The sequence below is a fragment of the Rhinopithecus roxellana genome, chromosome 1 (genome assembly GCF_007565055.1).
Source record: "Rhinopithecus roxellana isolate Shanxi Qingling chromosome 1, ASM756505v1, whole genome shotgun sequence".
Taxonomy (NCBI): Eukaryota; Metazoa; Chordata; class Mammalia; order Primates; family Cercopithecidae; genus Rhinopithecus; species Rhinopithecus roxellana.
This window is the reverse complement of record NC_044549.1, coordinates 33220613-33245910: the sequence shown is the minus strand read 5'-3', so window position 1 is coordinate 33245910 and position 25298 is coordinate 33220613. Positions and strand designations below refer to the sequence as shown.

General features: G+C 38.4%; 1 protein-coding gene across 7 annotated transcripts in view; it reads right to left on the bottom strand.

Moving 5' to 3' along the window:
• Positions 1-21823, bottom strand: part of CD200 (CD200 molecule) — a 30998-nt gene extending 9175 nt beyond the window's left edge. Inside the window, exons 1-5 of one of the 7 annotated variants that reach the window (XM_030940956.1) lie at positions 21734-21823; positions 13254-13335; positions 8947-9273; positions 6393-6665; positions 4420-4527 (exon numbers count right to left, since the gene is read on the bottom strand). In XM_030940956.1, the coding sequence (XP_030796816.1) occupies positions 4420-4527; positions 6393-6665; positions 8947-9273; positions 13254-13326 (781 nt within the window). In that variant the 5' untranslated portion in view covers positions 13327-13335; positions 21734-21823. Of the gene's footprint in view, positions 1-4405; positions 4528-6392; positions 6666-8946; positions 9274-13253; positions 13336-21244; positions 21499-21733 lie in introns of those variants that run through there. The other 6 variants (XM_030940970.1, XM_010361050.2, XM_010361049.1 and 3 more) reach the window with 6 other exon arrangements.
• Between the last annotated feature and the right edge of the window lie 3475 nt (positions 21824-25298).

Genomic DNA, 25298 nt, shown 5'->3' with positions numbered 1-25298 from the left:
CTGAACACGCATTTAATTATTGTGCAGGTGACTGAGATGTCTTGATTCCTAGAGATATTCCCCACATATAGACTGAAACTTAAAATTTGAGTCACCTACGCCCATGTGGGTTTAGGTGTTAAGAGAGAACAGCAAAGAACAGCTCCAGGCAAGAATGTCCAGGCATTAACAATCTGTTTGCTAAGGGTTTTGTGATAAGATTAGGTATGTCATCTTGGCATGATAGGTAAATCATGCAAGATTTGTAAAATTTTTGCAGAAAAATAGCCTTGGAATTCAAGATTTCTCCCAGCAATACTAATCTAAGCGGTTCAATGAAGATTCTCTATTGCTTTTCTCATGTAAAGCATCACATTCCTTCCTCCTGGAACTATGAGGATAGTGGGGTGGGGGTGGGTAGTGCCATTCGTGCAGTACTTTTTGAGCAAAGCGAAGATTCTTATTTCATACATCCTGGACAGAGGGCTACCCATTCATACAGCCTTTGTATATGAAGCAAAAGTGCTTTCTGAGCAAAGCAAAGGTTGCTATTTCAGGAGGGGGGGAATAGATATTCTTTGCTTTCCCCTTTCAACTAATGACCAGTTACACCATCACAAATTGTTTATTGAACATCTTTGTTGTTTATATTAAGTATTAAGGTTTAAATGGGAGAAAGTAACATTCTGTTGCCTGGGAAATGACGTTATATTAACTTTGCCATTGTTACTATACATTGCCAGGAACCCATTCATAGGTTAGGTTATTGTGAAGAGAAGCAAATCAAGATAAATATACAGCTCATGGAGATGAAAAATATACTTCTACATGGATTAGCTAGTACTTGAAAAAAAGTGAAGTTTGGCATATACATTTTACAGGATTGTCTAAATTTTCTATTGTTCTCCAAAGCAGCCTTGACTCAAACAAACCAAAGCAAATAAAACCAAACCAAACAAAATAAAGCTGCCTAAAAACTGGGTGATTGTCTACGATGATCTGCCCCAAAGTGAAGTTTCTTTTATTGTTTCTGAGAACCACGTAATTGTTGGTGGGTTGACTAATGAGAAATAAAAGATTATTCTCAACCCCAAATTTAACTACATTGTCATATATGTGAAAGGGACAACTTTATGAAATCACTGGGTTTTAGTAGAAAGAACTATTTCGAGATGGTGGAAAATTTCCCTAGGAAATTTTAATTTTTTCTCACTGTTTTAAAGTACTGGATTCATGAAAGACAAAACAATATTCTTTGAAATCTTATTAGTCTTACTGTGGTAGTCTCCTGGGAAGTAACTGTGATAATTCTATCAGGAATGGTGCAGAGAAATGGCCTGTGCTGCTTTACAGTTGGAAAAAACCAACATCATGCTCTCTGGCATTATACAGGATCACAAGAAAAGTAATGGTAGTCTAACTTCTATGTAAAAATAACATCAGTAACTATAAGTTTGCTTACACATTTGTGAGCAATGAGTACTGATTATCACCTAAAATAAACTTTTCTTTTGGTCATTTACCCAACACAGAATTGACCTTACTTAACAGACTTACCTTACTTACCAGATTTTTATTATTGGCTACTAGACAGCTACATAAAGATAACTATTTGTCTGCTCACACTCAATAAATTCAAGAACTAATTCATTTGTCTCCTTTGCTTTTCTACAAACTCTAAACACACACACATACTCTCTCTCTCTCTCAGTTCTACCTCTTCCCTTTCCTTTTCTGTTCACATCACCATTTTTGAGGTCACCAAGTTCAAAACCTTTGTATTATTTTGGACCAATCGTGTTTTCCTGCCCATTCAGAAATGTTATGATTTCAGAAGATGATGGAAAGAAAAAGAGAAAGAAAAGTAAGAATGAAAACAAATGGAAGGCAAATGTGTAGGACTATTCCCCTTCCTCACAAAATATCAACCAGAATTTGTTAATTGTAGAAATAAAAAGTGTCGCCATCTTCTGTGATTTTCTCTCCTTTCTCTTTTCTTTGTCCCAGTTTTTTGTATAACCTGAAGTTCGGTCTAAATGAACCAGTATTTGCTTAGCCCTGAGCACTGAAGCTTCAGCATAATGGACACTTGGTTTTACTAGCTGTTTAAGTATATGAAGCCAAATTATCTGGCTGTTAAACTTTTCTAAATCAGTTGTTATAGTTTGGATACTTGACCCTGCAAACCTCATGCTGAAATCTGATCCCCAGTGTTAGAGGTAGGGCTTAATGGGAGGTGTTTAAGGGGGAAGATCCCTTGGGAATTGATTAATGCCCTTGGTGCGAGTGAGTTCTCTGTTAGTTCCCATGAGAGCTGGTAAAGCAGCCTGGCAGCACCCTCTTTTGTTTCCCCGTCTCGCCATCTGATCTCTGCACACACTGGCTCCCCTTTGCCTTCTGCTATGAGTGGAGGCAGCTTGAGGCCCTCACCAGAAGCAGATGTTGGCACTGTGCTTGTATAGGCTTCAGAAGCCAAATAAACCTCTTTTCTTTATGAATTACCCAGCCTCAGGTATCTTTTATAAGCAATACAAATGGAAAAGAAATGAGTCAAAAATCCAGTCATTGAAAATATGCCACTGAACATTCAGAGGAATTAATTCAATTGGCCATATGTCATGAAGACATCATCAGTCAATGGCAATCCTGATGCGTACAGGACTCAACATAGGTTCAGGTATTTATGTCATAAGTGAGGAAAAACGTGGGCAGAGAAATAAGCTGACTCTTTTTGCTTCAAGAATCGGATATTGGCATTGAATGACTCTATTTCCCAGAAAATCCAAGACATGCTTAATGAACAAGGGTAATAATTTTGCATGTCTCTTTCCAGTAGAATTTACCTCGGGCTTGAGAAGACTGCATTATAAGACTTTTGCCCAAGAGGGACTTTTAAAAATGAATTTAAATACTTTATACTTTTCTGTTTGCACTTTCCAAAAGAAAAGGGTATTGACAGTAAGCACAGATTAAGTGAATGCAGCTGATGACAATAGCGCCTTTCAAGTCAAGACACTGGGGCATCAGTAATGACAGGAAGAACATTTGGCAGAGGTCAGGGCACCAGGGTGTAGTCCCAGTCTGCTCTTAAAAACCTGAATGAACTTATGGAAGGAAGTCAGCTTTCCTCTCTGAGCTTCAGTTTCCTAATTGGAAAAGAAAAATATCCGGATAAAGTAGAATCAAACAGACTTCTGTCTTTGATTTTTTTTCTGTGGAGAATTTACGATTTCCATGGGCTAATAATTATGTGCAATAAGATTAACTGATTTGTTATCTTCTCTCCTGGACAGAATAAATACCTTTACCTACTTTTGCAAAGGGGCCACTGACACTGAAGGCTTTTTGTGTGTTTTATAAATTACAAGAATTAATCTGGAGGATTATGTAAAATAAAGTGGTCAAAAACTTGAAACACGAACAAAAACATAAAAATATAAGCATAAAACTAAAGGAAACATTTCTATAAAACATAAAATGAAAGGAAAAAATGAGTGAGAGTTTTAATCAAAGTCTAAAATAGCAATCAAAGCCAACTCTTTTTCTTTCCTGACCCCTATCCTTCAGCCATCTGAAATGGAGGGAACTCCCATATTACCCTTTCACGCTAGCAAATTCCCACTACACAAAACATAAACTGCAGCTTTGTATTCGCTTCAATAAATTATGCACTGTCTTCAGAAACCAAAGACATTTCATTCTTGTCTCTAGCTCACTCCTCCTGCTTTATAGTGTCTCTTGCTTTATAATTTCTTGCAACATCTTAGACTGACATTTATGAGGTACTGAATTTACAATAGAAGAAAAGGAATTGAAAAAAAATCACCTTAAAAATCCTCTCTGTCGTCAGTCAGTTCATTCTGTAAATTAACATTTATTCAGCCCCTGGTATATATGAGATGCTGTGGTAGTTGTGAAAGATAAAGAGAAATTTATAGTCTAGAAGGGCAGAACGACACGACACAGTTACTGTAAGCATGGATCACTTGCATGATGCTGATAGTGTTTGAGGCATCGTGGGAGTAAAACACAGAAAGTGCTACTTAATGAGTGACCATAATTGGACAATTTCAGTCTCTTAAATGCGCAGATGGCCTGTGAAGTGCTATAAAAAGAGAAGAGATTGTCCTTCTCATTAATGAGTGGAAAGGGCCTTGCGTGGGTGCCAGACTTCATTCTTTGATTCTATCACCATTGTTTGATTTAATTAGCTTTTAAGTTATCTTAGCAAACAAAAAGCAGAAATGTCCAATTTAATGTCCAATTGCAAGAAAATGCCCTGACGCATTTTAAAACAGTATCAACATTTCTGTATCTTGGAAACAACAAACAAAATACATTGTTGCCATTCCCTTATTTATATCTTCAAATGACTCACTAAATGTCATTAAAAATAAAATTTAATTTATGTCATTTTTTGAACTCCCTATGACGACTCACCTCGGTCCTGATTCCGGTGACGTTTCCAGTACAGTAAGATTGAGATTAGGACCAGGAGAATTACCAGGGAAACAATGCTTAACAATAGTGGAACTGAAAACCAATAGCCTACAGATATTGAAGAAAGAAAAAGGAAAATGATGTCATGGAGGAAATTGATGAGTCAAAAAGTGATAAAGCAATAGAGTTGAGCTTTTAGTTAAAATTATCCTTAAATACATACATATGTAGGTTTTTACGCATGACTTCATATTATTTTAATAATATTTAGATATTAGTAATAGCTAACATGTTTTATCTGGCTACTATGTAATAAGAGCTTTAAACTTATTTAATCCCCAAAACATCCCAAGAGTTATTATTTTCTAACAGATTTAAAGAAAACTGAGGCTTTGAGACTTTAACTGAGATCAAAATCAGAATAACAAATGGGATAGCCAAGGCTGTTTGCCTCTAAAGCACATATTCTTTGCCATACTGTCTCTTAAAAGAATATATGTTTATTGAGGACATTGTGGAAAATACAGAGAAGTATAAAGAAAAAAACATGAATCTCATGATTTCAACCCCCAGAGATAACTGATCTCTAAGTTTTTATTAAATTTATTCTTATCTATGTCTTTAATGCAACTCAGCCTAAATATCAGTTCCTCAGTGTCATGTTGCAATGCAAAGGCAAATGAGGAACTCCTTGATTTGGGAGTCTCTAGCATCTTCTCCATACCTCCATAATGGGATTCGTCACATCATTATTTAACTGAACACCTCAGACCTCAGACAGGGATTTGTCTGATTTCTACAGTTCCAGTGCTTGACATAATGGTTTGAGCATGGAAGATTTTTCGTCAATGTTCACAGAATAAACAAACATTATAGAGGTGGTATATAAACACTGCAAGTGATACAAGTCAAATCTGGCATTCTTGGGGAAAAAAAAAAAAGACATTCTTTTTTAGGTTCTTGTTTTTCTGGGAAATATACCCTTGGCCATGGCTGAATCTGAGGATCTCTTCACAAATATCCAAATCCAACACTGCAAGTCTTTTTGACCAAATTTACCTAAATATCCAATTTCTGATTAGTCTGGGTTTTCAGGGACTCCAAAGGCCACTGCACTAAAGAGGTGGGTGTAGAAAGCTTTTCCAGTTTATTGCTCATAATTTCTCCAAAAAAGAGGAGTAATATTTTCTAGGAGGCTTATTACTGACTGCTTCATCCAGAGTCAGTGCTTCAAAACTACACAGAGAAAAGACATGGCTACCATTGCTAAAACTTTTTGTCTTTATGATCTCTGCTCCCTTTACTCTCTCCTCTCTCATTCTCACCTCTTGTATCTATGAGGCCCAGAGACAGCAGTTTAGACAAAAACACAAGAAAGCAAAAGGGGACTCGGATAGGAGGTAGTTTGCTAAATGGGTGATGAAAGCACTTCAGAGAGGTCCCTTTTTCACAACGTAGATTATACAGTGATTTCATCACAGATGTCACTTCTTCCTGGAAACCTTCCAAATCTCCCCCAGATTGAGCCCCTCCTTCCCAACCTCTAGTGCTCCCATGGTGCATCACAGCTTTCTCACTGGAGAATGTAATGCACAGTTTTACAATTGCCCATCCATTTATCTCTATTCCCTAGTAGACTAGAAGCTTAGGGACTGAGTCTTGTTCATTGTTGCATTTTTCATGTTCAACACAAAGTCTGGCCCAGAACAGACCTAATTACATGTTAGTAGAATGGAAGAAATATATAAATGAATGGATCTCAGCAACAGTATTTGGTATGTGGGCAATGAACCACATTTATGAAAGCAAAACTTGCTTTGTTTCCTCAACTGTTTTTCTTTTTTCCTTATTTGCCCCATTCTTTCTCCAAAGAGCTCTTGTGCTAAGAGGCTGAAACCTCTGCAGGACATTCACTGCCTTCCAGGTGTGTGCACACAGACACAACCACAGCCACCTTGCTCACTTTCTCTTACCTTTGTTGACAGTTTGCCTAAAGTCAGTCACAGTCCCCAGGTGCAGCACCTGGCAGATCACCTCCTTCCCCACCTGATTCTTAGGGTCTTTGACCTGGAGGATGCTGGTAACAGACGTGGTCCCATTTGGGTGAGACAGCGTCACTGTACTATTTTCAATCCCTGACCGAGGGACCTTCCAGAAGATCATGGGGGCTGGGCGGGCAGTGGCAGAGCAAGTGATGTTTAGGTGGTCTTCAGAGTATTTGTAGTGAAGGGATACTATGGGCTGTACTGGGACAAAAAATAAATACAATCTGTTATTAGTTAAGCACCTGGTCTGAGCACTGCAGTCTCTTCAGAGAGATGAGGGAAATATGCTTATAGAAAGATAATGGAGGCTGGAAAGATAGCGTGGCATATCCTACCCAAACTGGGGACTTTCCAGTTCCTCTTGTGTCTAATTTTCTGATCTGCAGGATGGAGACTGGCCTAGTACAAACCTGTGATGAGAAAGACCCTTTCTCTAATTTTTCTGTAGCAGAATTAGTCGGATGGACATAGAGTATTGAGAAGTCAGATGATACTTTTCTCTCCCAAACAGTCCTAATTACTCTGTTCTCTTCCAGGGGCAATGCAGCATCTCTGCCTTCTTTTAGGTATTCCTCTTAAATGTCTTGACAATAGCTACCAATCAGCACCGCCATACATGTGTCCTGTACCTATTAGAGGCACTAGGGCAGTTTCGGAACAGAGAGCCCATAGAAAGGCTACTGCTTAGAGATAGTCATTTTCTTCTTGGAGCTGGACCAGTGAATTAGACGCATGGAGGAGAGCTGGAAAATCCCTTTTTGGAAGAGCTACGCAAAATGCGAATTTGGAATTCATAGTTAAGAACCATAAAAATTTAGAAATGACTGTTGGAAGAGCATTGGAAATCACCTGATTAAGTTAAGAAAAAATAACTAGCTCATGAGAGAATTGTTTTCAGGCCAGCTGTAGCCTGTACCCTTTTGAAAATCCCCTGACCAGTGAGTTCATTTTTGTTAGACTATAGAATTTTTCTTTTCTAAGCAAATGTAAACTTGTCTTTCTGTGGTTGGCTTTGGAGCCCAGAAGATAATTAAATGGCAGTGCTAACTGAAAGCCTGGGCTGTGCTTATAGGTTCAAGAGGCAGGTAGATGACAGTGGGTTGGGGGAAGTAGGGCTATGGAACTGTGGCTCTGGCTAAGATTACTAATGTCTGTGAGCACTGGAGGAAGGGAAATAAAAGTGAAAAAATATGAATATGACTGATGGGCCAGATTGAGTTTTGAGGTCCTATGGTGTATCAAAGAATGGCTTACATGAAAGGTATAAGGTGTGGCTGGAAAAGGTCAGTGTGGAAGAGAACAGAATTACTAGCTTTAAAGCTCAGAGGCATCTGGTTTTCAGGAAAAAAAAATACAAAAGTCTATGAGTGAAGGAAGGAGACTAAGAGAAAGAAAGATGAGAGGAAAAGAGGAAGAGAAGAAAAGGGAACAAAAGTGATAAAAATATGACATAAGAAAAAGAAGAAGAAAAATTAGGAGGAAGGAAAGAAGAAAGGAAGGCAGAGAGAGAGGAAAGGAAGGAAGGAGACAGGGAGGAGAAACAGAAAAAGAGAGAATGAAAGAAGTGGAAATCAAGAAAGCAATGACATAAGATTCTACAGAGAGGACTCATTATAGGCAAAATAAGTAAAAGAGATTTCTTTTAGCATTCCTATCTCCCTTGCATTCTCATCTACTAATCTTTTTCTTCCCTGCGGACAATATTCTTGGCATGATTAAACTCTCACTTTAATATTCCTAATAACCGTTAAGTTTGTCCTCTACTCCCTAAAACTACTGCCATGTGTGCCATGCTCCAAAGTAATCTCTTATTCCCACTTCCTAATCTTTCATCTCAGCTGTCTGTCAGTTAAGAAGAAAGGGATCTCATCAAACTAAGCCTCTTGGATTTTAAAAGAATGCTATTGCCAAGTTATATCTTTAGTTGGCATCACTTCTGGTATGAAAAGACTCTGCTCCTCCATGTGCCCTTATCAATCCTGAAAGAGCTATCCTCCCAAGCAAAATGAGAAAGACAATCATAACTGCCTCAAGGCTAGTCCAATCTGTCTCTGTCCTTAGATCCAGAAAGTTGAAGTTGTAAGTGATCCTAGAAATGATCTATTTCACACTTATTGTCTGGACAATGGAACCCCAGAGGAGAGTGGATAGGACCCTTCTAGGGTCACATGATTGCTAGTGGCAAGCCAAGTCTGAATCATATCACTGCTTACCGAGAACTTGTTGCCCTCACCATTGTTCTCAAATTTCTCCTTTGATAGCAGGATCCCTCAGAGAAAAGATAGCTCCAGCCGAAGAACTCAGTGTATCCCCATGAACTCTCCAAATAATCATAAACACAGCTATACTAGACATGAAAGACTATCTTCTCATGACCCTTTCTGTGGTTAAAATCCTGAAAAACTGGGCACTATGGCTATGTTCCAAACATTCTTGGAAATAGTATTTCCAGACACAGACAATGATTCTTAGAGACTCTCACCATAGACAGTGAGGCAGGCTGTTCCTGAGATCTTCCCAGAACCAAAGGTATTGAAGAGACACATGTAACACCCTTCATCCTCCAGGGTGATATTCCAGAAGGTGATGGTTGAGTTTTGGAGTCCCAGCTGGGTAATGTTTATCTTGTCCTTATAGGCAGGCTGGATCACCACCCCATGGTTCTCGCTGAAGGTGACCATGTTTTCTGGGCTTACAGCTTTCTTTTTCTGCCATGTCACAATCAGGACTTCCTGGGCATTTTGCAGAGAGCATCTTAAGGAAGCAGGAGTGTACAGCTGCTCTCTTTCATCCTGGGTCAGCACTTGCACTATGGAATCATAAAAGAACATTATATTTAAAGATTGTAATACGCATACACTTTTTCCTGATTATAAATAAAAAGTATATTCAATGTCAAATATAGAAAAGATAGAGAAAATGCAAAGAAGAAAACATCTATTTACATTTTTACATGATGCCAGAGAAATATATAGGTTCAAATATGCTTGTTCAATCTTTAAAGAATAGTAGCAGAGTAGAAAAACAAGAAAGCAACTCTCAGTTACAAGAAATTGTGAATAATCTCTGTAAATTGCGAAGCAGGTACAATGAGATTGAAGATGTAAACTGCCAGGTAGGATAGCAGCTTCAACAATCTTGTCCGTGCTTGCAGAAGTAGAAGCAAAGAGCAGGAAAAGGCCAAAGGATAACAGGCAGAGTGACCACTTTAAGTAAAGAAGATGGAGCAGCCCTATGCATTCCACACAAACACACACACATAACACATTCTACAAAGGAAGTGGGTGGAACAGAGGTGTCTGCCTCCAGGAAGCAAGAGTGTATATAGGAACATAGGTAAAGAGACGTATGGGACAATGTTCTGGAGGATCTTGAAGCTTTGGCACACAAATAATAATTTACACACCCTCTGCTTTCACTAAATGCTATGGTGATCATTTCTTCCCTTCCTCAATATTAGCAACTCATACGATAATATATTATTTGATGGAAAATCTCAACATAAAAACAAATAGCCAAACTTTTGAGAAAGACAATATAAGGAAAGAGAAATAATAAACTTTACAAACCCAATAACTCATACAAAATAAATGAAGATATCGTAAGAAAATAAATACTTTGACATGAATACATGTGATATCGTAAGTGTAATAAAAGTGTAATAAAAGCATTATGAATAGTAGAAATTAGAGATATAGAAAATGAGAAATATAAAATTGCAACAGCTTGGCTGACTTAGCAAAATGGATGCTACTGAAGAGTAAATTAGTAAACAGTAAGAACAGGCTGTGAAATTATTCTAGAATGTAGCACAAAGAGATAACAATATGGAAGGGATTAAGGAAAAATTCAATGAGTAGACTTAAATGTTCCAAAATCAGTTCAATAAGACTTCTAAAAGGAGAGGAAAAAAAAAGGAAGACAAAAGCACTGTAAGAGGGAAAAAAAGTATTTTTCAAAATTTTGAAAGGAACAATCTAAAATCAGATCTATTACATTAATCATAAATCTTTATGCACCTAACAACATAACTCTGAAATATATAAAGCAAAACTAATATAATTACAAAGAAAAAAAATTTAAATCCACAATCATACTGATGAACCTTCAATTTAGTATATTTAAACAATTATTAAAGCAAAAAAGTTAAATAGGAAATTTGAAAAACTGCCAGGTATAGTGGCTGATGCCTGTAATCCCAGTGCTTTGGGAAGCCAAAGCAGAAGACTCACTTGAGGCCAGGAGTTCAAGATCAGCCTGGGCAAGAGATGAGACCCTTATCTCTATAAGAAATGTAAAAATAAGCAAGCCGTAGTGGCATGTACTTGTAGTCCCAGCTACTCAGGAGCATAGGACAGGAAGATTGCTTAAGGCCAGGAGTTCAAGGTTGTAGTGAGCAATGATCACACCACTGTACTCCAGCCTGGGTGACAAGGTAAGTCCATGTCACAAAGAAAATAAAAGTTGAAAAACAATATATATTTATATATACACTTTAGGTATTTAATATTATCAATGTTTTATATGTTTATATTATATACACGATATACTTTATATGTATGTAGTAGATCTCTGGGTGTGTGTGTGTGTGTGTGTATAAATATAAATTTCTACCCTTCTCCAATATTAGCAACTCATACTGATAGACTATTTGATGGAAAATCTCAACATAATAACAAATAGGCAAACTTTTGAGAAAGTCAATACAATGAAAGAGAAATAATAAACTTTACAAACCCAGTAACTCATACTAAATGAATAAAAATAAGACACACACAGACACACACACACAAACACTTTACTCAAAAAAAGGATGTATAATCTTTTCAAAAAAACATAAAACATGCCTCCAAATTGAACTCAAAATAGGCTACAAAAAAGTTGCTACCCTATGTATGGCCTTGAACACTTTTCGTAATACAATAAAATTAGAAATTTACATACTTCTTTTAAGTCTTAGGTACACCAGAAAGCATAGAAAAAATCATAAATTATAATAACTGAATGGCAATGAGAACATAATATGTTAAAATTCTATAGAAATGGGTAAGATAGGCAGGGTGCAGTGGCTCACGCCTGTAATCCCAGCACTTTGGGAGGCTGAGGTGAGTGGATCACTTGAGGTCAGAAGTTTGAGACCAACCTGGTTAACAAAGTGAAACTCTGTTTGTACTAAAAATACATAAATTGACCAGGTGTGGTGGTGGGCATCTGTAATCCCAGCTATTCAGGAGGCTGAGGCAGGAGAATGCTTGAACCTGAGAGGCAGAGGTTGTAGTGAGCTGAGATTGTGCCACTGCACTCCAGCCTGGGTGACAGAGTGAAATTTCGTAGAAAGAAAGAAACAAAGAAAGAGAAACAGAGAGAGAGAGAGAGAGAGAGAGAGAGAGAGGGAGGGAGGGAGGGAGGGAGGGAGGGAAGGAAGGAAGGAAGGAAGGAAGGAAGGAAGGAAGGAAGGAAGGAAGGAAGGAAGGAAGGAAGGAAGGAGACAGTTCTCAGAGAAACATATTTAATTCTAGCAACATTTAATAGAAAAGAAGAGATATTGAAAAATGAATACACTTACTTCCAAACCTCCTACCCTCCCTTTCAAATATCGCAGTGAATTAATAAAGATAAAGACACTAACTAATAAAATGTTACACAAAATGTAAACTTGATCAAAAGCATCCAAACTTGTTTTTGAAGACTGATAATATGGATAAAATGTTGCCAAGTATGAGTAGAAAAAAAAAGAAGACTGAGCAAACAAACAACTCCCCAACAATATCAGGGAATGAAAGATGGGTATAACAAATACAGGCTGGACCCCTGAGTATTGCATAATTCAAAACTAAATGATATGTACTCTTGGAAGATGTGAAAAGTTCTGGGATACTATCTGTTGCTAGGATTGAGGTTTCTTCAAAGTTTGTTGAGATTTTGCAGACCAGAGATTTGAAGAAATTATTACTTTTAGAAGGCAGAGTGAAAGGGGACTCAAAGCTAGAGTTCAACTCTTAGATGAGTTCTTTTTCTTTTTGATTATGGAAGAAATCATTTAGAGGAAGTTCACAATTCTTTGCTACTTCTATGGAATCTAATTTAGATTCCTCTGGTCAGTTGATAAGTCCTGTGATGAACGTTGTGGACCAGAGCTGGAGATGGGCATGAAGCCCACCTGATCTTCACCAGCATCACCAGCATCACCCACATCTGTGGAGGCTGATGCTGAGCAACATCACACTGCAAGTGATGAAAAGGCCAGTCATAAAGTGAGTGTGGCCTCCCGAGGAACCGAGGAGGAAGAGCTAGGAACTTTGGTAGATAAATAGATGGCACAGCCAAATTTGTTATACAACAGGTAATATGAGCCTATATAACTTCTATATTTCATTGTTTTCTACATTTTTCTGTAAAAAGGTAACACACCCAATTTTAAGGTTTACTGCCAGATTACTTTCCAAAAAGATTGAATTCAAGCATTCCTATATCTCTAAAAACACAGGAAATCATTTTTTGTAATTCAGTTCAGTAAGTGGAAAATGACATTTTAAAATAGAGGATATTTTTCATGAGTCTGTTTCATCTACTATGGAAATGGCTTCTAAATATCAAAGTGTGCTTCGACATTGAAGACAAAAATGTGGAAAGCAGAAAGAACCACTTCCACTCCTCCAGGCAGATTACATGTTTAAATAATTCATGCAGACAAATGGAACCAGCACAGCACAAACAATAGTGGCTAAATGTCTTCACCCCAGAAATTGTGTCTGCTGGGCTCCAAGCAGGGGAACTGAGCTTCTTTACCTTGTGCTGCGCACAGCACCACTGCTGCCATGCCCCAAACCAGGCTGTAGGTAGACAGATGACAGAAGGGCATCCTGATCACCTGAAGACAGAAAGCAAAGTACAGAAATGGGGGTTTGGATTTGGACAAAGCCAAAGAAGCTTCAAGCTAATCGCTATTTCAGGGAATGGTGTAGCTACGTTTTTACCCCCCAGAGAACTTTGGTACTGTGGGAGCAGAACTAGAGGTTATAAATGGAGGAAATAACAAAGCATGCTCAAGATAAGAGGAGGGAAAAGCAGCAGCGTGGCTCCAACACAATAGCAATCCCTGGCGATTTGGGGCCTTGCTCCTAAAGCCACCATTATCAAGAGCAAGGTCTCAAAGACATAGGATCACTTACAAACTGCCTTAAATAAATACAGAAAATGCTGAGAATACAAATGTTTGATAGCATCCACTTCCCAAAAAATCCACAGCTGTTAATATTAAAAATGTAACTCAGCAGGTAACCACTTTTCAGGAACATTATTTGACTGCCTTGAATTTTGTTGAGGTTGATTTTAATTCTGCAAGTCTTATACATAAACTGCATGGTTTAAAAACCAGCACTGGCTTTAATTTTTTCCATCATTGCCTTACGTTCATGTGTCTGGGCAGAAATCCTTGACCTTCTTACAAATCATGAGAGTATTTAAGAGAATGTTATTCTGGGCATCACCCTTCTATAAAACAGTAAGTCAGGACAGAGGCAGTTGAACTTTTCTCTGCAATAGTGCCATGGATCCTTTCATTTGGTCTGTATGTATGCTCATACTAAGGGGCAGAGGCAAGAAATGTAACTTTTTCCTATATTTTTTCTATATTTCTATTTTTCATAATAGAAATGAGTAAAAAATATAACTTTTATCTGTTTTTAACTGAACTTCATTTTTATTTCATGTTACTATTCCAAACTAGAGGTAAGAATTTACTTCCAATCAATGTCGCATAATCTCTGTCAATTCAGTCTCTCACCACCACAACACCTCATAATTGTCCCAATCTCCAGCATTGCATCTACATTCCTGGGGGTTCACAAAATGCCAAGCTATAAGACAGGACTACTAATCACTAATTACAACCGTCTATTATGCTAGCATTTGCTAAAATGGCTGTGTTCCCCTCAAGTCATCACTGTCATTAGTTTGTGCAATTATTGCTCACAAGATGAGCTGGTGCTTGCTCATCTTCTTCCAGGCTGTCCCTGGGTTCCCCTTGTGCTGGATGAAAGGAAATTCTACGAGGCTTTCTGCCTAAATGCCCATTGAACATGTCTTACTGTTCACTTGCCATGATGGACAAGCAAGCTGCTTCCTACAGTCTCTTTAGGGGACTGTGAGACACAGGCATTACTTTTTTCTTGGATCTCAACAACTACTTGCAGGTTCTATTTTCCAGTGTCCTGAACTTCCCTTGTCTGGGGCCTGGGCCCAGGGCCTTATTTTGGGAATGCAAACTGGTATCTGAGCATAGACATCAATCAGTCCCATTTTGCTGTCCCAGCCTAGAAAATATTTATCTCCCTGAACCAGAAAAGCTGGTTCCTCCATCACGCTGCATTCATCCAATCAACCCTTTCTAGCATGAACATTATATCTTTGGTCTTTTAGCATTTAGTGATTTGAAACTAGAATGCCAAGACTCTTGGTATTGCAAAATTTTGGCTTTTGAAACTAAAATTTATTTTCTGCTTAGTATTCCTCCTGTAAGGCAATGAATGCTTAACTGTCTGATTTGAAAGACCAGAGGACAAAAATAAAGTACTGGAATAAAAAACCACACCAGATGATACATTAAAATAATACTCCAACTTATATTTTGCATAAGGTTACTAAACCACGAATACTAACATTTATTGAACATTTATTATGTACTAGACACTGTTCTTAGCACTTGAGACAAAGTATTTCATCCAATATTTCATATAAATCTATATAGGAAGCACTATTATTATCATCATTTTCAAAATAAAGAATATGAGGCAGAGAGAAGTTAAGTAACTTGCCCAAGGTCACACAGCTATGAAGTGACAGAGAAGGGGTTTAAGCCCAGGCAGTCTGGTTTCAGAGTTCATAACCATAATTACCACACCATCTTGCCTCCCCTATACATAAAGTTTTGTTGGTTTAAAAATTTTGACATGGCTGGGCGCGGTGGCTCACGCCTGTAATGCCAGCACTTTCGGAGGTCGAGGCAGGTGGATCATGAGGTCCGGAGATGGAGACCATCCTGGCTAACACACTGAAACCCCATCTCTACTAAAAATACAAAAAATTAGCCGGGTGTGGTGGCGGGTGCCTGTAGTCCCAGCTACTTGGGAGGCTGAGGCAGGAGAATGGCGTGAACCCAGGAGGTGGAGGCTGCAGTGAGCAGAGATCACGCCACTGCACTTCACTTCAGCCTGAGCGACAGAGTGAGACTCCGTCTCAAAAAAAAAAAAAAAATTGACACATCATCACAAAAGTACATTGTTATTGCTGTGACTAAATGATTGTTGTGATGAATGACCAAAGATATTCACACAGTAGTCCCTGCTTCATTGCCCTGCAACAGTATGTTAAATTCAATTTTGAAGCTGTATTTAAAAAGCATTTAAACAGGTGTCCACAGAGCCAAGGAATCTCTGAAAGCCTTTGAGTCATTGTCTAGAAGCTCTGCTAGTAATAAAGCATGACCCCATCCGTCATTACCTGCAGCTCAGCACCTACAAACATGCTACCCAATCTCATGTCACTGTACTTTCCATCTTGCACACCAAGCTCCATTTCACCATTCTTTCAGTAACTTGAAATTACCAAGCTATTTCCTACATTAGTTCTTTTATCTTTTCTTCTGCCTAAGATGCTGTCAGTTGAATAAAAAAATGAACGAATGATGAATAATTAAATTTATGAATAACATCAAATTAATCATCATTTTACCGAAAAACAGCTACTCTTTTGGACTTTTATCTCCCAGGCACTCAAGTCATCCAGGATGCTTCATTTTCCCCCTACTTAGATATGTCATTAGTCACTATGCACATTACATTCTCGCATGTGAAGTGTCTGTTCCTTACCACCCTAGTCTCAGCTCATAACACTGGGTGTTTTGTGCAGTAGTCTTGTCTTCTATTGGAACTGAACTTTTGCCAATGTAGTTGGCCCACTGTATCTGTGGGTTGTATATCCATGGATTCAGGGTAACCACAGATGAAAAATGTATTTTTAAAAAAAGCATCTGCACTGAACATATAAAGATGCTTGTCATTATTGCCTAAATAATACAGTATAAGAACTATTTATATAGAATCTATATTGCATTAGGAATTATAAATAATTAAGAGATGAGTTTATAAATATGGGAAGATATGCATAGTTATATGCAAATATTACAGCATTTCATATAAGGGACTTGCACCATCCACCAATTGGTATCTGTGAGGGTCTTGGAACGAAGCCCCATGGATACCAAGGGACGACTGTACTTCTTTCATTTATTCTATTATCAATCATCTCTATTGAGTCTGACTTCATGCCAGGCACTATGGTAGGTGCTTTGGAGACAATGGTGGATAAGGCAGATATAGTCCCTAACTTAGTTTACTATCCAGCTAATGTATTTACACACTATCAACAGATTGATTTTCCTTAAATTCCTCTTTCCACAAGATGCCATCCTCTTCTACAGCTCCTAGCTATCTAGAGAAAATTGTTCAAAGTTCTTAGCCTATTTTCATTCCTGCAATTTCATTTCCATTGCGTTCCTATGCATCCCCTCCCTGCCAGCTAGCCTTTTCTACTTCTAAATGCACCACGCAATTTCCCGCCTTGGTATTTTTGCTTGAGCCATTCCTCCTACATGAAATGTCTTCCCCCTCACTTGTGTTTATGTAAGGTCTTACTTTTATGAGCCTGATTACAGTCATCTTGCTATACAGATCCTCCTCTTCTGAAGCACTTTCTGTTTAGGTCTTTTGGAACTTTGAGTGCTCCAAAAAAATTCATGTCTCTTCCTCCAGGGCCAAAGGGGTCCTATCTCCCTTTGTCCCCCACGCCACAGCTTCCAGATCTTGTCTGAACACACCCATCTGCTTTCCAGTTTGAGAGAAGACAACTACTTCCCAAATATACCCACCATATACCCCACACCCTGAGACGCTATTTCCAGCATGCTTACTACCTGCCAACACCCCTCACCTGCCGCCACTCTCCCAGCTATCAATCTTTCATTCTCTCTTGTCAGTGAAAAAAATATATAATACTAAAGCAGACTTGACAATTTTGAAACTACTATTCTTTCTCAGACTGAGTTAAATTCCTGAGGTTGGGACATCGGCTGCTTGTTTCACTAGAAACAGTCTCTTATTTGGCTCTGTGTATTCTCTCATGGTATTTAGCAGTATGATCACAGTCTTCCATAAAGTAGTAGTCTCTCTGCACCTGTCTCATTGGCCCCAAGAACCTCAATATCTACTGAATCCTGTTGCCTTAATGGGATGTCCTGACCACTTTTTCCTTAATAAACCCATCATGGGCATCCCTTTCTCAACTTATGTGTTCTTATCGGCTCCTGTTTAGCCCCATCTGTTGCTACTATAATTTGAGGCTTATTTCTAGACTATTGGACCATAATCACTTAAATGATCTTGCTTTAGAGTCAGGATGATTGCTAAAGGGTGGTATTCCACCTGTGGGAATCCCATCCCCTCATTCTCAGTGTTTGCCTTAACTAAGCCCTGTTTTTGGCATTCCTTTTAGATACAATGACTTCCCTGCTGGAATTCATTTTCCTTATCACTCCAAGCTGTGTCTTTCTGTTTGCCTTTCAATTTCTTTGGGATTTTTATTGCCTTGTGATAGCCTTCTTCCTGTGGGCTTAGGAGCAGCGGGTGGGGGAACAGAGTTCTCAAGGATCTAAATAGCTCCTTCTTTACCTACCACAAGGATTTCTCTTCCTTTTCCTGTCCAACAGGCACCACTCAATTCTAATATCCTACTCAATGGATTTGTTAATTTTAATTCTGGTCAATCATGCCCTTTTCTTTCCTTATGAAACAGCCATGACCTAAACTTAATGAGGGAAATTTCAAAAGGAAGTACCAAACCAATTCCAAATAACAGGTGTTTCACAAACATTAATCTTATATAATAAGCTTCATTTTTTCCTCTAGCAAGAGAAGTTACTAACCAAGTCCCTTCATGGGTCGGGGTAGAAAATTACCTGGTAATCATTAATGGTGGTCTTTCCTAGGAGTGGAGCTATAGGGAGAGGGCCCTCAATTGTCCTGGTCAGGGTCTGTGGTTGGAGATCAATCAGACGATAAAAATTGGAGCCAATATTGTCTCAGCTCTCTTGGGGACAACTTGTACCCTGGAGGTGCTTGTGTGTGTTGAGCACCAGAGCTGTCATCGTCTGGGTGAAGAGCCAGCATCATGTTAGGGACTGGCATGCTAGAAAAAGGTTCTTCTTCAGCACTCACTCTAATTGCCAGAGACAGCGAGTCTCCATCACTATCGTGTTCCTGTGATGGATCTTTCAGGATAGATGTCTTGGAAGGAATGATGTTTCACCTCCCCATGGCCTATCCCAAGTGCTACCACGTACCTGAGTGTCTTCTTGTCTTCAGCTAGAGAGAACCAGTCACTTAGACTCTCATCCTAGACCCCATGCAGTGGCATCATAGTACACAGTGATACTGATCTTTGTGACGTAAATTGCTTTTTCTTTACATCTCTAAGGCTACAGAGAATTCAAGATTATATCATCTGAAGGTGCCATTAGGACAAATTATTCTTCACAGATATATTTTATTATTCGATACTCAAGCATACCATAAGCATGCTATGCCTTCCTTGTGACTTCTCTTCCTATCTTCACAGGTCTAAGACTAATAACATAGTTACTGCTCTTTGGGAAATCCAAGATGATTCAGCTGCCTGAACACATACTCACAGTCTACAAAGATCTGCTCACCCTGCCCATTCACTGCTCTGGGCATTATACTCACAAAGGCTTTGGTTTGAAGTGAGCAGAGATAACTCGACAATTTTCTCAGTATTACTGAGACTGTTCCATCCTATGTAATTATCTAGGGAAGTCAGAAAAAATCAGGCCAAATGTTTCCCCAGGCTCCATTGCCAGTGCCCACCCAACACATTTAGTTTTATTTTCAGCTACGGCAATGGTGGAGACAGATACTGGCATTCCAATGATATTTTTTTCAACCATTAGGCTTCTCTCTGACGTAGAAATCCAGGCTCCAGCAGAGGCCATGATGAAGAATGCAGAATGCACAAGCTCTCATAGAGAAAATCTGTGTTTTAGGACAAGAGAGAAAGCAGATACATACCAAACCACATATCGTGGACTGGGAGCCAGCAATGTTAAGAAACGAAAACACAGTGATTGAGGCAAAGGAAATCAGAAGGAAAGCCTTACTCTTAAATAGATACGTATTTTTATTTTACAGTTTTTTTTTCTCGAGTCCATGCAGAATAACTGAAAAGATGACCAATCTGAAAACAACAGTATTTATATATTTACAGGGAGGTGACCTGGGCTAAAACAAATACTAGATTTGTGAGCAAAACAAATCATTTTACCTCTCTGAGACTCCGGAAGAGTAACAGTACCAATCTAATGGTTAAAAAGACTAAATGAAGCAGTATATAAAGCTCCTAGAATACTGCCAGTACAAATAAGCACTAAATAAATGTTGTTCTTATCTCAGAGTTATTATGAGAATTAGGCAATTAAAGCACTTAGTATAGAGCCTAGGTTATAGTAAATGCCAATACGTGTTAGATAGCCAAAAAATATTAATCGATCAAATAATATAGGCGGAACTACAGTCCTGAAAACAAAGAAGCCCACTTATAACCCTTGCCATGCAGTCCAGGGTTCACAAAAACCTGGGTCTTAGCAGACAGCTGCCCATCTGGCAGCTACATTACCCCTATTCATGCCTCTTCCTCAGCAAGTTTCTATGTCCAAATCCACATGACCCCACATGTAGTCACAAGGACTTGGAAATATTAGCCTTTCTGCCTGTTTATGTGTAAAACCAGGTAATAATTCATTTCTAGAAGGATAGTTATAAAGAAGATTAACAGCACCTAGCTTGCAGTAGAGCGTAGCTCACAGACCACCATTCTCCTTTGTTAAGAAAGACAGTGAAATCATTGGCTATGTGGTCTTGCCAACAAACCATACATGAAAAAATTGTCTTGAGGCATTCATTGTATTTGGATTTTTATACCAATACCATTGTATTTGGATTTCATATACCAATAGGGTATATGAAAACCTTCTCCGTTTTTTGTCTTGTAAGTTGGTTCCGAATAAACAAAATGTCTGTTTCTCTAGATACCCGGGGTTAACCCTTCAAAGCATCATGATCACAGAGCAGCATTTCAGCTCTCTCAAGTGTAGCTTCAGCTTTAACGGATCCTTCATGGCTTCCCCCAGGCAAGGGCTAGGAGGGAGAAAGGGGCTAACAAAGAGACGCTGGAGCTCTCCCGCGAGCCTGAAAATCTGTATCTCCGCCACGGCTTTTGGTGCCAACATGGAATCAATACAGCATTTCTCATTCCCTTTTGGGGGCATTTTAAAATAGGCTGTGCCTCCCCAGCTTTGGGAGCTGGAGCCAGTGAGCCGAGCCGAGCCTGCCCAGAGGATGCGCCAGCCTCGCCAGCGCGGATCAAGCGCCCCCGGAGCCCCGGCCTGGTGCATCTTTTTTTCAGGGAATTGGAGTGGAGAATCCGGACGCCAGCAGCGGGCTGTAAACCACCCTTTGAGGCAAAATCCGCTACTCAGCAAGGTAAAGCGCTTAGAGAAAAGCGCTGCCATCAACACCACTGATAAAGTCCCCGGACCGGATTGTGGCGAGAGCCGAAGCTCCGCGTCTACCACTCGCCGCCCGCCCCAGGGCCACCGGTTCGACATCGCCCACCCTGCGCCCTCCTTCCCAAGCCCCGGTCCCGCTCACCAGCCTCTCCATCCTGGCTCCTGGAGGCGCACGCGAGGTGGCTGACTGCGGATGTGCGCCTGGAGCTCTGCTTGAGAGGCGGGAGGAGCGTCACCTGTGCCCCCGCCGCACCTCCCGCCTCTTCCTCCTCCACTCTTCCTCTCCCTTCCCCCCAGGCTCCCACAGGAGCGGAGGCTGAACTAAGTGGTTTATATTCAGCTTTGCCTATTTTCACACATTTTTCGCTTTTCAAAGGTGACCCCTGGGGAAACCGAGAAAGTGTTTGGAAAAAAAAAAAATAACTGTTACCTGGACTGAGAAAGGAAATGAGGTGGGAGGTTGTGAGATCAATTGTTGAACTGTTAGCTCTTGATGTAGTGGCAAAGGATTCAAGCTGAATTTAACCAATGGACTTTCTTTTCTTTTTTTTAAAGAAAAAACTTACATTTATTATTTTTAAATCCAGATTCAAATTATATATTTAAGCAATCAATTCCGTAATGATTTCACCTTTCGTGATGTGATCAATTCCTTGGTGAAGAGTTTCCTTCTACTTGCATTAATGATGAGGATTCTTTTTTATCTTCTCCTTCTCCTTCTCCTTCTCCTTCTCCTTCTCCTTCTCCTTCTCCGTCTCCGTCTCCGTCTCCGTCTCCTCCTTCTCCTTCTTCTTCTTCTCCTTCTTCTTCTTCCAGAGTTCTTGGCTCTTAAAAAAAAAAAAGGACAAAGAAAGCATCAAATGTTCACCTCCTGAAGCCTTTTGTTTTACTACTGCCACCCTCTCATAAGGAGCTGGGACAAAGCTTTGGGATTTTGTTTTTGCTTCTTTTTACAGACAAAGTCTCGCTCTGTTGTCCAAGCTGGAATGCAGTGGTGTGAGATCATAACTCACTCCTGGGCTCAAGGGATCCTCTCACTTCAGCCTCTAAGGAGCTAGAATGATAGATGTGCAGCCACTATGCCCAGTTTTTGTTTTTTTTTTCCCCAGACATGGGGTCTTGTGTTGCCCAGGCTGGCCTGAAATTCCTAGTCTCAGATGATCCTTCTGCCTCCACCTCCCAAAGCAGTGGGATTACAGGCATGAACCACCGCACCTGACCTATTCTCCTACTTCTAACACCATAGACTAGGCTCACCTGATTTTGAATTTTATATGAATGGCATCATAGCATATGTCTTCACTTGTGTCTGGGTTTTTTACTCAACAGTAGATTTTAAAAATCCATCTATGTTATTGCCTGTAGTGTGGCTTATTCATTCTCATTGATGTATAGTATCCTATTCTATAAATACTGTATATTACAATTTATTTATCTATTCTTCTATTAATGAACATTTCTTTGTTTTTCAAATTGGAGGCATTTTTCACAGTGGTGCTATAAACATTCTTATACATGTCTTTTCATAAGCATATGTACATCATTCTATTACATGTATTTTTCCCATATATTTTCCTATCACTTTATTTTTAACCTTCCTCTATTAGAGAAATATTAACTGCACACTTGGAAAAAAACTTCTCCCACCTTGGTCTCCCAAAGTACTGGGATTACAGATGTGAGTCACTGCACCCAGACTTAACCTATTTGTGTGTTGTAATTATTGATATAATAGGACTTTTAAATTGTTTATATTTCATTTTAGTATATTTTCTTCTGTCTTATCTTTTATTAGGCTAAATATTCTTTTGCTACATTAAGAGTTATATTTTATTATTCTGCTGTTTTCTCCTAACTTACTAAGGACAATACATATGTATTTTTTAAATCAATTTCTTAAATTTCCCAACACATATACCTTAGCATAATTCTCCTCACCTCTCGTTATCTTATTTTCTAATTTTTTTAAATAAAATCTTACATTTATTATTTTAAAATCCAGATTCAAATTATGTAGTTAAGCACTCAATTTCAGGAGTTCAATTTCTTGAACTCCTGGTTGAGGCCAGGAGTTCAAGATCATACTGGGCAACATAGTGAGACCCCGTCTCTACCAAAAAATAAAAATAAATTACCTGGACATGGTGGCACATGCCTGTAGTCTCAGCTAATCAGGAGGCTGAGATGGGAGGACTGCTTAAGCTCAGGAGGTTGAGGCTGAAGTGAGCCATGATCGAGACACTGCACTCTAGAAAAAAAAAATCCAAAAGCTTAAAAACAACATTTTTAGGTTAAAAGAGACTTGGGACACAGAAAGGTGAACAAAAGGGGAAAAACTCCCAGCCATAATGAAACATAAACATTGTATTAAAGAAATTTGCTTACATAATTTAAAATTATTGGACAGATTTAAAGGAGCACTTAGAATTAATATATCACCTTAACTATATCAGATGTCAATATTGAGCAAAAGAAGTAAACAAGGAACTCAACAAAATGAGAAGGAGAATATAATAAAACTAAAGGCAGAAATCAATAAAAAGGAACACAAATAGAATTCATATAAATTTTTTTCTAGAGATTAATTGATCAAACATGTAACACTCAGAAAATTATTTCTGTAATACTCAGAAAATTATTTCTGTAATACAGAGTAACAATATAGAATGAAAAGGGAAAACTAATACTGATGCAACAAATAGCAAAAATAACAAAACAATACTGTGAACAGTCATATGAAAACTTATACAAAATGAATAAAGTTCTGAAAGTGGCAAATTGGCCACAAAACTTTAAAAATTAAATAGGCCAATAACTTAGTAAGCAAATAAATCCAAATCAAAGACTTGCTTTGCTAAATAAATAAATAAATAAATAAATAACAGACCTACAGGATTGTTGAGGAATAGATCTATCTTATTCATGTCCAAAAGGGAGAACTATAGCATTACTGAGATCTTTCTTTGAGGCTAGTGTTATTTTAATTTTAAAGCCAGGAAAGGATAATAGAAGCAAATAAAATTACAGCTTCTTTTACTTATAAATATAGAGCAGAACAATTTCCAAAATGGCTTAACATTAGAAAACTGTCAATATAATTTATCATATTAGTAAATTGCTATGAAAAATTCATGATTATCTCAACAAGTACCAATAAATTATTTCTTAAGTTCAACAACATATTTATCATAAAATCAGAGAAGATAGGAATAAGAAAATATTTCCTAACCTTGACAATATGCTTAGCGATCAAACTGCAGCAAATATCATATTTAACTGTAAGGAAATTTTAGACATGGTCTTTTAAATCGGAAACAAGAAAAAGATAACTGTTACTGCAGGTATTAAATATAAAAAGAGGTGTCGATTGGAAAGAAAGAAGCAAAACTGTCATTAGTTGTAAGAAAGATAATCAACTTCATGAAAAACAATCAAAATCAACAGAAAAACTTAAATACAGAGTTTAGCACAGTTTCCAAATATTGGTTAACTTAAAAAATCTGAAAATGTTCCTAAACAACTAATAACCGGCTAGAAATGTTTTTAAATATCATTAATTATAGTGAACAAATTAAAAGCACCTAAGAATTAACCTAGCAAAAATTGCACTTACATTGAGAAAATTGTAAAACCTTCCTAAAAGACGTTTAGAAAGACTTGAATAAATGGATAATATATTTATGGCTGAAGGAAATTTCACTATAAAGACATCAGTGCCCCAAACTCAAACTTATTAACAATTTATAGTTTGACTTACCATTGTTAAATCCATCCACTTTTTATCCATAAAAAGTGGACTTTTGGTTTTCCCTTAAAGACTTCTGTTCCCCTAATGGTATAACTGAAAAATGTAACAGACTGATGCCAAACAGGGACAAGTAATCAATATCTAGTATGTAAAGAATTTAAGATATAAAAAATTTCTGGCCTGATGCAGAGGCTCACCCCTGCAATTCCAGCACTTTGGGAGGCCGAAGCAGAAGGATCATTTGAGGTTAGGAGTTTGAAAGCAGCTCAGCCAACATGGTGAAACCCCATCTCTACTAAAAACACAAAAAATTGTCAGGGCGCAATGGCTCACGCCTGTAATCCCAGCACTTTGGGAGGCCGAAGCAGGTGGATCACCTGAGGTCAGGAGTTTGAGACCAGCCTGGAAACATGACATAATCCCTTCTCTACTAAAAAATAACAAAAAT